The sequence below is a fragment of the Synchytrium microbalum genome, assembly GCF_006535985.1.
Source record: "Synchytrium microbalum strain JEL517 chromosome Unknown SmJEL517_scf0011, whole genome shotgun sequence".
NCBI classification, from domain to species: domain Eukaryota; kingdom Fungi; phylum Chytridiomycota; class Chytridiomycetes; order Synchytriales; family Synchytriaceae; genus Synchytrium; species Synchytrium microbalum.
This window is the reverse complement of record NW_022158360.1, coordinates 421,245-437,047: the sequence shown is the minus strand read 5'-3', so window position 1 is coordinate 437,047 and position 15,803 is coordinate 421,245. Positions and strand designations below refer to the sequence as shown.

The window sequence follows — 15,803 nt, the reverse complement described above, 5'->3', positions numbered from 1 at the left end:
AAGCGCCGCCGTCGACTTTATGGTGTCTTGTATCAATATAAGGACCCTCCATCTCCTTTCCGTGACGCTGTCTGAAAGGATGTGGATGGATCTCTTGTCTGCAGTAAATACTAGGTTAGAGTGTGTCCATCTCAACCTCGAAGTCATGGAATTCGACCGAATTGAAGAGGCATTGGTAAAGACTACCGGGCTAGTCTGGAATTGCCTAAAAGACTGCACAATCGAGTATAAAACGCATAGGCTCGGCGACCATCTGAATCGAATGCTAAAACTGGGTAGTTTGCCGAACATTGAAAGGCTCCATGTAAATCGTTATATAGATAGCAACCACCTCTTGTCATACCATAAGCTCAGGGATTTATCTCTGTTTGGATTCACTCTTACGAACGAGATGTGGGACACATGGGCAACCTCGTTTCCACAGCTGGAAGTCTTGAGGGCAGAGAGATGGCGATTCACATTCTCCAAGACCATTACCCGTAAACTAGATAGGCTGAAGGAGCTTTGCCTGGAAAAGGGGGGTTATTTAAACGAGGATATAGTAGAGCTGTTGCTAAACGGCTGCCCGTCCCTTCAAACGTTCAAGATAGAATTAGTTCGTATGGGACTAGCCACTCTACATAAAATAGTGCAGCATCCAACACTAAAAGCCGTCGACCTTGACTTAGATCAATGGGACGGTAGCCAGACTGCCGGCCAAAGTATCAACCCCTCCATAATCGACAGGCTCTTTGCTCGACGTTGGAGGCCTGATGTGCTAGAAACTTGCCTCCCGGGGCTGCCTGCACTGACGTGCCTGGAATCGACCACGCTCTTCCCTAATAGCACTCTCCGATTGATTGTGGAATCGTATCCTCAATTGAAAAGGCTTGCAATGTGGTGGAATGCCGTAGACGCAGAAATGATGAAAGCAATGTGTCTCCCATCTCTTTCCAAACTAGAAGAACTTGAAATAACAGTTGACGATGATGTGACGTTGGAAGATGTGAAGGACCTCATTCTTCCACGTCTAGGTCGAGAGTCTAATACTGATGGTCAAGTACCGAAAAGGAATAGAATGAAGTTGGTCAGAATCGAGGATCTTATCATAGATGAGTTCCCTCGTCACTTATATATCATGACTCGTGAAGATCTCGAAATCTTCTCTCAATCAGAAGCTTGGGATACGAAGAACGAGGTGGTTTGGGGGAGAGACTAGATCTGGATGAAGAAGATTTATAACTATTGAGTTGAACTATCGTTGGAAAAACGGTTATGAGGAATCACAACACGTTGTTGAAGCAAATGATTCGACTTGAATAGGTTTGGAATTTTCTATAGTTTAGCCTTACAAAGAGATAGCAGTTAATGAAATGGAATGGATTTCCATTTGAACTGGTTTCTTGTAGGCAAGTTCTGGTCCTGATAAACTCATCGTGCTTGTAGCTTCGTCACGATAATCGTACAGGCCGTCCAGCAACCATATTATCATAGCGGGTGGCACTATAAATAGTTTGGGCGATTAATTGCTTATCTGCTTGTATAGTATTCGCAAATCCAGACATCAACAGGATCCATTACGTGCAAGCAGCTTGAGGTGAGTCCAAGAGGAGAAGGCATCAACTCCTCGCATACGTCTTCGCTTTTAAATGCATTTCATCGTATTTATATGTAATTAACATTGCCAAACTAATCTAGGCTACAAGATCATGGCAACATCAACTGAACTTCAACTGATGCATGACGCCTTATTGACAGGTCTACCAGTAGAAATAACCCTCAAGATTGCTGATTATATATACAAGCAGACCAACGTCTTTGGCATCTACAGGACGACGCCAAATAATTTGGTCTCGTTGGCAGTCACCAACAAGGCGATGGCTGAAATCCTCCTACCTCGTGGATTGCAGGAAGTCACTGTCTCCTCCTATAAGAGTTCACCCAACTCGCTCGCTTCTATGGTAAGTCAAAGGCGTATTCCACAGTATGGAGTGAACTCGATCCGTGTGCTCGAATCAACATTGTCAGAATACAAACGAATCGAAGCAACTTGATGTAACGCGATCGCATTGTCTTTGCAAATAACAGAGTGTATATGAAAATGCAAAAGTACAGACATAGTTTAAACAACGCAAAACCCCATTTCCTTGTTTTCATTCAGCTACAGATGCTTCATCACCAGACAGAGCAACGTCCTCATCATGCCCCTTCTTTTTCTTCTTCTTGGCCTTTTTCTTGACAGCTTCTTCTCCTTCTGTAGAGGCGACTGCACCTGGATGAGATTCAACTATCGGTAATTGTAAACTCTCTGCAGACCTGGATAAATCCTCTGAGGACAATGTAGAATGAAGGGATGGTAGTGGTGGTGTTCTTGATTCGTTTGGATTGCTTGCAGTTGATGTGGTGGTGGGTACGTGTTGATTCAAGCCTCCACAACTCATACACTTGAATTCTATCAGAAGGTTCAAAAGCGAAAAAAAGTCTTAATGTCGATTCATGGATGGTCACGAAACGCAATTTCAATTTGTTCTTGCACACATGCACACATACTGATGTTAGAGTACTCCTCAGGCAATACCAGCCCATTATGCGTAAAGCAGTACCGACATATCAGAGCATATCGACTGTTTGGACTGTCCATGTCACCAACAATCGCATCGACAATCTTGTCATACCAGTTTCGTTGCATGGGTTGTTGCGGTATTATTGGCATTGTTTGATAAACGAATGGCTCTAAAAGAGGTCAGCCAAAAAATGAGTACTGGCAAACCCCTTCGAGATTGGTTGTCACTTACCTTGCTGAACCGATTGTATTGAGGTTTGTGGCATCAAAGGAGAAGATCCTGGCATTGAAGATGCTTCTATTTGTGATATTGATGGTGGTGGTTGTGGTGGTCGTGAAAAAGGTGTTGCTGCTGATGGTTGTGGTGGTCGAGAACCATCGACATGCGTTGTGTCGCGAGTATATGGATTCTTTTTCGTCAATCCAGCTGGATTATTGGGAAGAGAAGAAGGATTTCCTGGTGCGTTGAGAGGCATAGGTCCTGTAATGCAGAAGTTGGTGTGAGCAAAAAAAGCCAATTCAAATTTACGAAGGAGGTGGTTGGTTACCAGCTGGGCGAGCTTGACCTCCGTTCTTCATCTGCTATTTGATTGATAGTGCCGAATGAGAGAATGGCCAGGTAAGAAACACATTTGAAGCACACATACGGCCTGGTCTTTTGACTTTACTGGTGTCTCGTATCTAAAAGCAGAAACCCCAACTATTAGAATCATCGATGTATGACTCATTGGTAACACGAATATAAATTTGTTTCTACCTCTCTATCAGCTCCTTTGTGGCATAGAACTTGGTCTTCTTCTTCCTGTTGTATGCAATTCAATGATGTTACCGTTCAAACATCCAAGGCTTGTAGTATCCTTGCAGGTGCTTACAATTCCTCGACCTATTTTGAAAATATTTAGACATATGCAAACTTGAAGGTTATGCGCTGTAGCTCTTACCGTAGCTTTCTGTCGTGTCTTGAGATTCTCGAGTCGCATTTCTATGTTGCGATGTTAGCCTCGTTTTTTGCGAAGCGAACTACAAGATGTACCTTCATATCCACGATAACGAGAGAATGAGAATGAAATCAGCTTCCTCACAAAGTAGATCCTGTAATGGTGTAGGTGTAAGTCGACAATATATCAATCAACAGTCTACAACACATACACGAGTGGACCAACCAAGACAGGGGCCGACTTGAGGAGCCAAGTTTCCCAAGGATCTTGTTCCGGATGCATGAATTTGAAGTAGACCAACAAGACGACCAGGTAGGAGGGAAGAGAATAGTAGAGCCTAGTATGTAGAGTTTGGATTTCAGAATCATGAGACAAACAAACGTGATCATTGAGAGTATGACTATGTATAGATTACCATGAGTATAGTGTCTGTCGTTCGCGTAGTCTCATGGCAGATAGACCTATCTCGCATCTGCGAATCGATTCATCGTATTCCACCAACCTCTCCTCGTAATCATCCTAAGAAGGGTAAGGTATGATGGTTAATAAGGACCTAGGACAATAAGCACAACAGCATGTACTTGCCTTCCTCTTTCGCCACCACGAAAGCATTTGGGCTCTGATTTCGTCAGATCAGCCGTTTTTTTGAAAGTTTGATTCCCTTTGTAGCAGAGAATACATCAACTGGATGGCTGTAGTCATATTTTACGCGTATTTGAGTCAATATAACGCGTTTCCTCATCTTAAATGTTGTGTTTTGGCACTAAAGGCCTGCCTGTCAAGACTGCTTTCTTTGCCTTCAATCACCAAGTCACCCAAGAATGCGAAGTTCAAACGATGCTCTGCCACGACGAGAGCCCGTGATATAGTGTGCATTAGCTGATTCAACTCGCTACAAGCTCACCATACTCATCCTATTATAGTCTATCAGGTGAGTCAGTCGAAACTGAACTGGTCTAGATGTCAACATATGTTTGGTTGATTCCTCTATGTCGAATGTAAACGTGAACTTGGAATGGACACAGTTGCCCATTCTATTTCTACCTAGATCAGCCATTCTAATCTAGATTTACCATCCTTCTTCCGGTTCCAGTCCTTCCCTCGACCAACATTTGATCGCCACTTTTTTCTTACCCCTTGGAGGACTGGTCGTGTTTATCTTCTATGAACGTCCATCCATTTAAAGTGTCCATCTCAATCCGAGTATGCTGACGGCAAAAATGGACCACGAAAACCCCTCTTCGGAATCATACCAACAATCCGATGACGGTTCCAACTATAGTGACAATGACGATGATCGAGCTTCGCCCATACTCGAAGGCTCATCTGACATTGAAATGGACGATGTCGATGTCAGGACACGTGCCATGCTAGATCCAAAGCTACATTACAAGTTTTGCTCAAAGTGTGGTATGCACTAGTGAAAAACGCTCCCCTTTGCCTCAATCCAAAACCTCTAAAACATCTTTACCTATAGGTCCAGACTATACCTATCGTCCAAGTAAACGTGATGCTGATCTAGAAGCAGATCCTGGACCACTCTGGCCTTGCAACACGTGTACAGCATCTATGCACGAAAACTGCATCACAAAGTCTAAGCGAAGCAAATCAACCAAACCTCCAAATTATACTTGTCAACAATGTACCAAAAAGGGTATAGTACTCTGTGAACTATGTGATCGAGTAGACCCTCCATCAAAAGCCGTAAAATTGCTAGGTAGCGAACTACCAAACGATTCCGATACCTTATTCCTTCGCTGTGAACGATGTGTATCTACCTTCCACTCATCGTGTCTATTACAAGCAATATGGCCGAACGATGAACGTGCTGTAAAGACACTTGGCAAGATGAAACGTGGTCATAAATGTCACGAGTGCCTGGAATACGACGTTGTCATCGAAACTGTATATACTTACCGAGACGTAGTAACCTCACCAGTCAAGGTCGACGACATAAGTGATGAAGAAGATGAGGTTGTAAAGGAGGATGGAAAGGCTGGTATCGTAGGAGACGATGATGTGACGATTGTTGATCAGAACTCAGCCTCTGCTACCGCATCATCCTCAAAGAAAGCTACTGTAGATGCTCTACAATCAAAGGCCACTTTGAATACTCCACAATCAACCCGTGAATATTATTGTAAGTTTGAAGGATTTCCGTGGCGATTTGCCACATGGCTCCCTGAAAAATGGATCAAGAAGGTAGCGGATAGAAAATTACTCGCCTTCCATCGTCAAATCGCCATACAAGAAGCTGAATCTGCAGCCTCAAAGTCAAATCTGCCGAGGCACCAAATCCAAAAACATCCAATACCAGGTGATATTCCCATACCACAAGAATGGTTGTTTATAGATAGAGTCGTAGATGTGACATTCGCAAAAGGGTATAGTGTTCATCAGGCACTGGCTCTGCCAACTGGTCAAGCCGCGAACGCACTGCCATATGTAGAATCTATGAAGGTGGTTTGGTCAGGTGCCTCTGGTCTTCGGGCGTATTCAGATATAAATACCTCTGTAGAGAATTACTGGACTGATCTGAAGACGACGGATCCAAAACTAAACAGGAATCTCAGGGATGCATACAGGAAGTAAGATACTTTGGTGATTTGGTTTGCATTGGCAAGCTTTACAACTATTTGTGTCCTTTTTACACTCGGATAGTTGGATTCGTCGACAGAAGATACCTGGTGAAGCACTGCACTATCTTGCGAAACAACGTCTATTGCCCAGACAGAGCTTCCATCCAATCGAAGCGACTCCTGAGTACATTGGAAACCCTTTGAAGGATTATCAGATTGAGGGTGTCAAGTAAGATGTTATGTGGAAGGAATCCGGAGAGATAGGAAAGGTTTAACCACATTTTCTTCCCAGTTGGCTTTTGTATAACTGGTGGCACAACAGATCGAGTATTATTGCTGATGAGATGGGATTGGGAAAGACAGTTCAAGTCTGTGAGTAGCTTCTTAGTCTTCGTTTCGAGATTGCATACTGTCATTTGACCAACCGACATTCTTTTTGCTCAAACCGAAGCAACCTCACGTTCCTGCTCCTCTAACTTAGTGACATGCTTGAGCATCTTGGAGAACGAATTCAAAAAGTTTCCATTCTTGATTGTGGTCCCATCCTCAACTCTGGGTCATTGGCAACGTGAGCTTAAAGAATGGGCCCCACGCCTTGACGTGACCATGTATGCAGGAGACGAACCAACCCGCAAACTAATAGCCCAATACGAAATATTCGGTGGTTCACTGAAAGCTAAGAACATCTGCTGTCATGTAGTCCTCACCAGCTACGAATCCATCTTACGAGATGCCAACAAATTCGCTTCAATCAAATGGGAAGTAGTTGTCGCTGACGAAGGTCATCGAATCAAGAACGACGAAAGTAAGGGATTTTCCCGATTGACTGATAGTATTCAGTCAAAGCATCGTATATTGATGACTGGTACACCGCTTCAAAACAATTTAAAGGAACTGTATACTCTTATGAGTTTCCTTGACCCAATCAAGTTTCCAGTTGGTGAAAGAGCAGATACTATATGGGAAAAGGAGTATTTGGATCTGACTCCTGATGTTGTTACTCAATTACATGATGTGAGTATCAGGGAACGATAGGTTAATGGAACACTGAACGACACACTTATACTTTTTTCGGTACTTTAGGATTTGAAGCCATACTTTTTGAGACGAACCAAGGATGTTGTATTAAAGGATTTGCCACCAAAGGTATTGAACATCACGTTGCTTGTGTCTTCGGGACCATCTGTATATTTTTTTCCCTTGTCAGATTGAAATGTTTGTACCTGTTGGTATGAGCCGTGAGCAAAAAGTCTTATACAAGGCCGTCCTCACCAACAGCTACGGAAGTTTACGTGGCATGGAGTCCAAACTAAAGGCTGGATCCTTGCAAAACATCCTGATGCAACTACGTAAAGTAGTAGCTCATCCATACCTCCTCAATGCACCACCCGATGAAAACGATCTCAGAGATACGAATCCTGCCGAAGCTCATAGGCGACACGTAATGGCATCTGGTAAACTCGTCCTCTTGCAAAAAGTGTTGCGAGTGTTGAGAAAGGAAGGTCATCGAGTGTTGATCTTTAGTCAATTTCGAATGGCGTTGGATGAGATTGAGACTTTTCTGATTGGGGAGGGGTATCTGTATGGGCGTATGGTACGTGAAGACACTTGAGAAGAGTGTGCCTCAGTCAACAGGAGGGTTTTCTCACGTGTTAACTTTTTTTGAACTAGGATGGTACAACTGTAGTATCTTCACGCCAGAGACTCATTGATGATTTCAATGATCCTCAGTCTGATCAGTTTGCATTCTTGCTTACTACTCGTGCTGGAGGTGTCGGTGTGAATTTGACTGGTGCTGATACAGTCATTCTTTACGATGGTAACCAAAACATAACCAAAACAAAAAATTGCATTGTCTTAGTCAAGGATGCTCATTTGAACATGTTCATCTCCTTTTTATTAGCTGATTGGAATCCACATTGTGATCTGCAAGCCATGGCACGATCTCATCGTATTGGACAAACCAAGCCTGTATTTGTTTACAAGCTGTTTACAGCTGGATGTGTGGAAGGTGAGCAAAGAGCCCATTCGGGCGTCATCGTATAAGACGAGTTCGAGAATGCTCTTAACCTCAGTCTTCTCCTTTCTCATAGAACGAATCGTACAAGTCTGTAAACGTAAAATGGTCCTGGACGAAGTCATTGTCGAGTCAATGGAAAAGGAGAAACTAAGCAAGGACGCAATATCAGGCATCATCAGATTTGGCGCTGAAGCCTTGTTTAGTGAGAATGAAAACGTCAACGAAAACACTGCCATATACGATGATGCTGCTGTCGACAAGCTTCTCCATCGGGAATTCTTTCTCGAAGAATTACGCAATCGTAAAGAAGATCCAGAAAAGGAACTCAACCAAAATAATGCCTTCTCGTTCGCCAAAGTATGGACATTAGATCCCATTGTAGATGAAGATTTAGCTGCTGCTGCACCTAATGGTGAAATAATTGATACGAATCCCGATCCGGCATTTTGGGATCGTGTCTTGCAGGGCCAGCGTGATGAAACGGGACGCAACTCGTCAGAAGTCGTAGATTTAGAGTACAAAAACGACAGTACTGATCCAAACGAGATGGATTATGTACCCGATGATGATATGGATGATGGATCGGGTGGTGCTAGCAAACGAAGTCGTCGATTGAAACGTCGTGTAGCTGTAAAACCCATATCGTATACTGAATCGAACGAACTCGACTCGTCACCTGCTGCTGGTCGTAAACGAAAGGCTGGGTTTGGTCGTACGGCTGCTGATGATGAGGATTTTGCTGGAGTTGCAAGTCCCCAGTCTGATGCTGCAGCAGAGTTTGATCATCATGATGAAGACGACGAGGACGATTTCGAACATAGTTTGAAGAAGAACAAGAAAAAGTCGAAACTGGTAAAACAGGAATTGGCTAGACAACAGCAAAATGAACAGCAGCAATATGATCGGGGGCAATACATCATATTCTCTGATGAGATAACTGCTCCAGAAGCACTGCCGCGTGTAAATATGTATGTAGATAATGCTAGTCAAGCAGGCTTAAGAGGTGTAGCAGTACCACCAGTAGAACGTAAGGCCACTATAAAGAAACCGAAAGCTACACCACTTCAGAATATGCCACTGCCAGTAGTAGCAGCATCTGGAAGAGCAACTCTACCATTACCATCACGTTGGAATGATGCAGCTGGAAGGCAATATCAGGCAGACTTTATGAATAATGCTAGACAGACTGACCTAGGTAGAGCTAGTACTATGGCTCCTCCACCAACCAGAGCATATCCGTCTCCAGTATTACAGCAAATGCAAGCACAGCCTGGACCCTCTGCTGCTACTAAAAAGGGCAAGGCTCCTCAGAATAATAAAGTAGAGCAACTTAAACGAAATGGAAAGCCGAACGGACACTCGTCTCCACCTACTGTAGCACCAGGTATGTTAAGAAAGTTGTGAAATATGAATATGAATTTGTGTCTGAATATACAAACTATTATGTGTGTTCAGTGGTGTTTTGCTGGTTGCTGATGAAATCTCACCTTGTTTGTTTCGTTTGTTTTGCATAGAACTTGCCACGATGCTTCAATCTTTATCACGAGAAGAGCTGGCCGATTACCATGCACAGATGACGAATGGGACGCTGACTGCTGCTGAACTTAAGAAATTGATGAAGGTAATTAATTTCGTCTGAATCTTTTTTGTTAGCCAGTGTTGTCTTGATAGTCACATCTCACATTGGTTTTTATATCAGGTTAGAGTTGCTGAGTTACAGGCTTTCTCTTCATCATCTTCTCTGCCACCGTCACCAGCAGCACCATCTATACCCCCAAATCATGCAAGTCCAAATATAGTTCCGGGACGGCTCAATACAAATATCGCCAGTATTCCAAGTGGGAGTAACTCCCACATAAATTCACTGCAAACTAGTCCATTGGTTGCTCCTATGCCTGTTGGATGGGCTTATCCACCTGTTGCTGCTCCGGTTCGGTCGTTGCAAAATATACCCGGTGTGAATGGGCCTGTGGACCCAAATTATCGTAGGACTGCAAGTCCTGGTGTTAGTAGTAATGCTGCCAGTAGTGGTACGGTTGCGCCACCACCTACGGCTGTCAATCCACCAGTTACGATGACTGACAGAAACCAAACACATGCACCACCACCTACAGCAGTCAAACCCCCAACTACGATGATTGTTAATCATCCAACAGCACCGCATTTCGCAGTTGTAAATAATGGTAGTCAGCCCTCTATGACAATTTTAAATCAACCTGCTAGACGACCATCGCAACCACCGCCCAAAATAAGTCAGCAGCCATCTAGTATACGAACGCCACAACCACCAGCATCATCACTACGACGTATCGAACCTGCAACCGCAGTGTATAATCATGGTCTTAGGAACACAGGTAGTACGGGTGTCAACACAACAATAACACCGACACAACCAGATGGAGTAATGATCACATCGCCAGAATCACGATTCAGTTTCCTCTCGTCATTGGCTTCGTCATCCAATCCGGTCATGCCTCAACCTGGTGTGAATGGACGGATGGGAGGGATTGTTGTTATACCTGGACCGAGGATAGCAGGACCTGGTCCTGATGTAGGTGGTGGCGGGAGTGCTGATTCTCCTTTCCGTGGTAGTAGTAGGATGCAGGCTCCTGTGAATGGGGGTAGTGGCAGTAGCAGTAATGGACCTATCATACAACCGCAACAACGAGCTGCACAACAGGATGCTGCTCATTCGCAAACAAGTCCATTGCAAACTAGTCAACAGCCGCCTAAATCGCTGGTTGGAAAAGCAGCGAAAGCTGCGTTGGTGATTGATTTGGTGTCGTCTGATGAGGATGAGTGAGGGGTGTGAATTTTAGAGTAGATGTATATCGTAGCACATATTTTTTTTTCATAGCTTGGGCACGGATATTCTGTATAAAGTAGAGGAGAAAGTAGAGATGTTTGAGTAAATTATCTTTCTGGTGCAGCCGATTCTTATATAAGGGGTTGGAACTCGAATTTGTGCGAACGATGTCGACTTAAGTCCGAAAGGCGCACAACAGCCTTTGATGTTTTCTTGATTTTCGACACAATGGCGACTCAACGGAAGCTGTGGAAGAGCGTAACTCACTTACCCTGTGACTCTTGTTTCGATAAAAATAACTAAATTCGCACGAGGTTGGAGGAAGGCGAATACTTTTGATGAGAGAGTCAAGTATGACGGTGATGCAAGTATTCAAGCATGTACACGTCAACTGATTATGCGATACGCCTATTTGCTTATTGAAAGCCATCCATATCATGCCATGTACTTGAGCTAATTTAATCCTGCAAAACTCCAAACAGCCAAAACAATCATCATCCATAAGTGATATAGGCGGGAATGGTCAATATCTATGTAATTCCGTACATTTATGATTCTTTCAACAGTCGCATCAACTATGTTCTCCCTACCTGACAGATTAAAGGGTTTTAATATCACCGACCAGTGCCGACACGATTACAAGTCGAATTCGAGGAGGAAGATGCCTGTATCGTCAGTCTCGTGGGTATCTTTGTTATAAAGGCATCCTCGTTGTGTTATGACTTGGGATGCAAGGGAACGATATGGGCGAAAGACTTATAAAGGTCAATTCATATCAAAGACGCAACTCGACGCAGGATGTCAGTTCAACTACGAACCTTGGTATTTTACACGTCGTAAGTAATTCTATTCACTACAATTCTTTGCTTTATCTCCCTGTATTCTCAACGCTCAAACGGATTATGTTGGATCGTGCTCTGCTTTTTACGATTCCTCACTGGACGAATGGTCACGTATCTGTTTACACCTTTTATACCAAGGCGGCAATCGTCAAAGTAATACTAATACATTCACCGAGCGCAAGTTTGGGATGTAAACAAATCGTATCATTGGAAAATGGCAACTTTTTGTGAGAGGAGCTGTTGCGGAAAGAGTGACTAGAATGACTTCGTGGAAGGTGTAACACCAGTACTCAATGCTATCGCAGGAGTGAGCTGTTGTGGAAGGAGTACTTGAAATCAATCATTGCGACCCCTCTCCTATCTCTTGTCAATGTTTTCACACTAATGGCAACAACACCAAGCATCCATTGATTTGATGCCCAACCCAGTGCGTTAGTGGCCATCATACTATTCATTTGCACGCTTTGTAAACGCACCCCTGGATTTATTTTCTTAATTGGACTCATTGAGAACAATTGTGGAACTCTGTCAAAACATAAAGGTCGCGTTGCACTTGCTAAGAAAAGCCCCATTGGATATCAGTGGGTCTTTCATTCAATGTCCTCACAGTGCCGTTCCTGGTATGTCGCCTCTGAAGAGTCAAGCATATTTCATTCCGGCAAACGCCCTCTATATTTCTGGTTTCTGTTTCAGAAATGACGCTTCCTGTCGAGCTGATGGCTCACATTGCTATGTATAGCCATAATCCAATGCCGGTACTGAAATACGGGAGTCGTAGTGATGTGCTTCAATGGCTAGAAGGAAACAATATGCTCTCTGACAGTTCGCCTGTCCGCGAAAGCACCTGATTCGGCTGCTGTATCGTTGCTACCTCATAGACCATGCACATTGGCAGGTTTGCGGCATGTCGGACCCCGAGGTTATTGGAATTCTGGACGTGGGTCTTTATGAAAAGATGATTGAGTACTTAAGACCCGCGTATGAGCCTTTCCACGACGAATGGTCCTTTTTGTTTGATGGAACCCTTCGCGCTAATCGGGTCCACTTACCAGATGTAGCGTTTCCGCTAGTTCCAACATATGCCGGTGGTCACTTGGATTCCGACGTAAAGTACACACTTGTTTTCGTCGCTCAGCTGATCATCAGCGTCCATGACTAAACGAGGATGTTTAGCAAGAACATGTCAATTTAAAAGCCGTGCGAACAAGATCCAATGTCAGCCAGTATCACATGGCAAAGACCAGATTGGTGGGTTTCTAGTCCAGTGTCCAATGTGCATGAGTCCGGCTGCGGGCTACCCATCCAATGTCTTTGCCATTGCATTTCGATTCTGAATGACTGAGTTCGCGCTCACCTCATCGTGAGGCATCTCTTTTGTGGAACTTTTTGCTAGCCTCTCCTGTCGGTATGTGAATAGCCTTAATAGTCATCTTTCACATTAGCATTCACGTTCATCTAATTTTATATTTGGCAATTAGACAATCCGCAAGAAAGCAAGATGCTATCCCGGCACCGTTGAAAGTCTGCAGAAATTATGTGGCAAGGACACTTTGGTGTGTTTGGATTCCGGTGTCTAATGTGGTTCCATCCGGTGCCCAAGCATGTATAACGCTAAATCCAACGTTGTTGCTCCGCAACTTTATTCTGAATGACTGGATACTCGCTCGCCGGGTGGTGAGTTCTCTTCTCTTGTGGAGGGTTCTCCTTTCGGTATGTGTGTGAGTGGTTATTCGTCCGTCCCAAGCAGAATTCAAACTTCATCTGATTCAATGTTCCACAATTATCCTGGCAGTGAAGATGCGGTCGGTACTTGTACGTAAAACGTTCCAATCGAAGTGCGAAGGCGGACGGCACATAAACACACCTCACCAACTAGCTTATAAATTTTGAAATCCTATTAAATCAAAAGAGTTATTCTGGTAATATTGATGTCCTTGATCTCTCGTTTGAACAGCCAAAAACGCCCAGGAAATGCACTCTGTTGCCAAAAACCACATCAACATGTCACCGGCAATAGATCTGCACTTGGATGATGTACAATCCATCCTCTTGAGTAATTGTAGTATAGATCCATGTTATAAAAAATGTAAATGCGATCTAGATCAAATACATCAAATGTCACAATTGCCATATTCTCTAGTAATATTTTGTAGACCTCATTGGAAGAGCGTGAAAGAGGCCAGGATATGGAGCATACTGAGCATCCAAAGAGAGTAAGTCCTATTCCGATTTCCAGCTTCTTCGCATCCCATCTTTCTGTTTCCCTCTCAGCATTCCACTCACAAAAATCCAACGTTTTGAACAAATCAGCATGAGGACTTCTCGTCACCTGCGACGCCCAGGAAGAAGAGAATTCGCTACGAGGGAACGCCAGATGACAGGTACTAATTTATATCGCTCTTTGGATCCGCATTTTTCTAGTAGCTTGGACACGAACTGACCCAACATCAACGCACATTTAGGTTTATACCTGATAGAGCTTTTGGTGAGGATTTGGGCGCCAAGTATGAACTGTACAAGGCACCATCCACTCCTAGTCGTGGAAGCAAGAGGAAACCAGAAGGTACTGTTGGCTATACTGACTTGTTGGGCGACAGTCACTCGCATTCCTCTTTTTGGGGTTTGACAATTGCCAGCTCACCCCCCCTTTTCCTTTAAAACCACATATTTAGACTCGCCAGAAGATGTATACGACAACTTGCTGAGGGCTTCCCTGTTTCCTGGATCGACGACTCCAACTCGCTCAACACCAACCACACTATTACGGTTTTCATCACCACGGAACAACGGTCTATACTCCAATATACCACTACTACCTGATTCAACTATATCAGACAAATATACTGCCACCCCGTCAATGTCTATGGAAGTACAACGGATATTGACAACTCCACGTAAACCACCACGACTAGTAGCAAAGACACCGTATAAAGTACTAGATGCTCCCGAACTGCAAGACGACTTTTATTTGAACCTGGTGGACTGGTCATCCACCAACATACTAGGTGTAGGACTCGGCACTTGCGTGTATCTGTGGAATTCATCAACATCCAAAGTCACCAAACTATGTGACTTGGGACCATCTGATACAGTCACATCTGTAGCATGGTCTCCCAAAGGTACATCTATAGCTGTTGGTACGAATAGAGGCCTAGTCCAACTATGGGATGCTTCTCGATGCAAAAAAATCCACGAATCGACGCGTCATCACAATCGAGTGGGAACAATGGCTTGGAGAGGTGCTAGTCTCACATCCGGTGGTCGTGATCGCTGTATATACCATTTCGATACTCGAGATACAGCCAGAACTGCCACCACCATGAATGCTCATAAACAGGAAGTCTGTGGCCTGAAATGGAATTACGAAGATACACAGCTGGCTAGTGGTGGAAACGACAATAAGCTCATGATCTGGGATTGTCGATCTACTACGCCATTACATAAATTCTCGGAACATATCGCTGCTGTCAAGGCTATTGCGTGGTCTCCTCATCAAGTAAGTACATTCAACAGTTTCTGAAGAGAAGGGGTTGTAGCATTGAGGAATCCCCATTTTGCGTATGCTTTGTGCGATACAAATGTCTTATCCACCCTTCTTCTCTCTATAGCACGGACTACTTGCATCAGGCGGTGGAACAGCAGATCGAAAAATACGCTTCCAGAGCACACTCAACTTCACATCGCTCAATTCAATCGATACTGGCTCCCAAGTTTGTAACCTGGCTTGGTCGAAAAACTCGAACGAAATCGTCTCAACACATGGCTACTCACAGCATCAAGTCGTCATATGGAAGTATCCAACGATGACACCTGTAGCAACATTAACTGGACACACATATCGAGTCTTGTATTTGGCCACATCGCCGGACGGCCAGAATATAGTAACAGGTGCTGGTGACGAGACTTTGAGATTCTGGAATGTATTTGGGAAGAGTAGGCCTAAAGAGATACCTGCAAGCCCATTTACACAATCTGTGCCACGATAAATGCCATTTTGAACACATCCCTCTTCTCATAAAATAGCAATGCATATTACCACGATACACGATCACTCACCTTTGTAGATAATGCTTGGT

The 15,803-nt window shown here is 44.0% G+C and overlaps 3 protein-coding genes across 3 annotated transcripts; 2 read left to right on the top strand and 1 right to left on the bottom strand.

Annotated features, from left to right (window-relative positions):
• Nucleotides 1-2,132: 2,132 nt before the first annotated feature.
• On the bottom strand, nucleotides 2,133-3,930 carry SmJEL517_g02629 (uncharacterized protein; the record flags this gene model as incomplete). The annotated part of the gene is made up of 11 exons (XM_031168557.1): nucleotides 2,133-2,431; nucleotides 2,530-2,712; nucleotides 2,775-3,023; nucleotides 3,091-3,124; nucleotides 3,190-3,223; nucleotides 3,300-3,344; nucleotides 3,415-3,425; nucleotides 3,484-3,524; nucleotides 3,576-3,634; nucleotides 3,692-3,817; nucleotides 3,896-3,930. The coding sequence occupies 11 exons, from the start codon at nucleotides 3,928-3,930 to the stop codon at nucleotides 2,133-2,135; spliced, it is 1,116 nt and encodes a 371-aa protein (XP_031025545.1).
• Nucleotides 3,931-4,700: 770 nt separating this feature from the next.
• Nucleotides 4,701-10,882, top strand: SmJEL517_g02628 (uncharacterized protein; the record flags this gene model as incomplete). The annotated part of the gene is made up of 12 exons (XM_031168556.1): nucleotides 4,701-4,890; nucleotides 4,958-6,068; nucleotides 6,142-6,288; nucleotides 6,352-6,431; nucleotides 6,541-7,073; nucleotides 7,143-7,205; nucleotides 7,267-7,653; nucleotides 7,731-7,878; nucleotides 7,963-8,070; nucleotides 8,153-9,463; nucleotides 9,594-9,700; nucleotides 9,779-10,882. The coding sequence occupies 12 exons, from the start codon at nucleotides 4,701-4,703 to the stop codon at nucleotides 10,880-10,882; spliced, it is 5,289 nt and encodes a 1,762-aa protein (XP_031025565.1).
• Nucleotides 10,883-13,913: 3,031 nt separating this feature from the next.
• SmJEL517_g02627 (uncharacterized protein) lies at nucleotides 13,914-15,713 on the top strand (the record flags this gene model as incomplete). The annotated part of the gene is made up of 5 exons (XM_031168555.1): nucleotides 13,914-13,940; nucleotides 14,038-14,108; nucleotides 14,190-14,290; nucleotides 14,400-15,223; nucleotides 15,336-15,713. The coding sequence occupies 5 exons, from the start codon at nucleotides 13,914-13,916 to the stop codon at nucleotides 15,711-15,713; spliced, it is 1,401 nt and encodes a 466-aa protein (XP_031025570.1).
• Nucleotides 15,714-15,803: the final 90 nt, after the last annotated feature.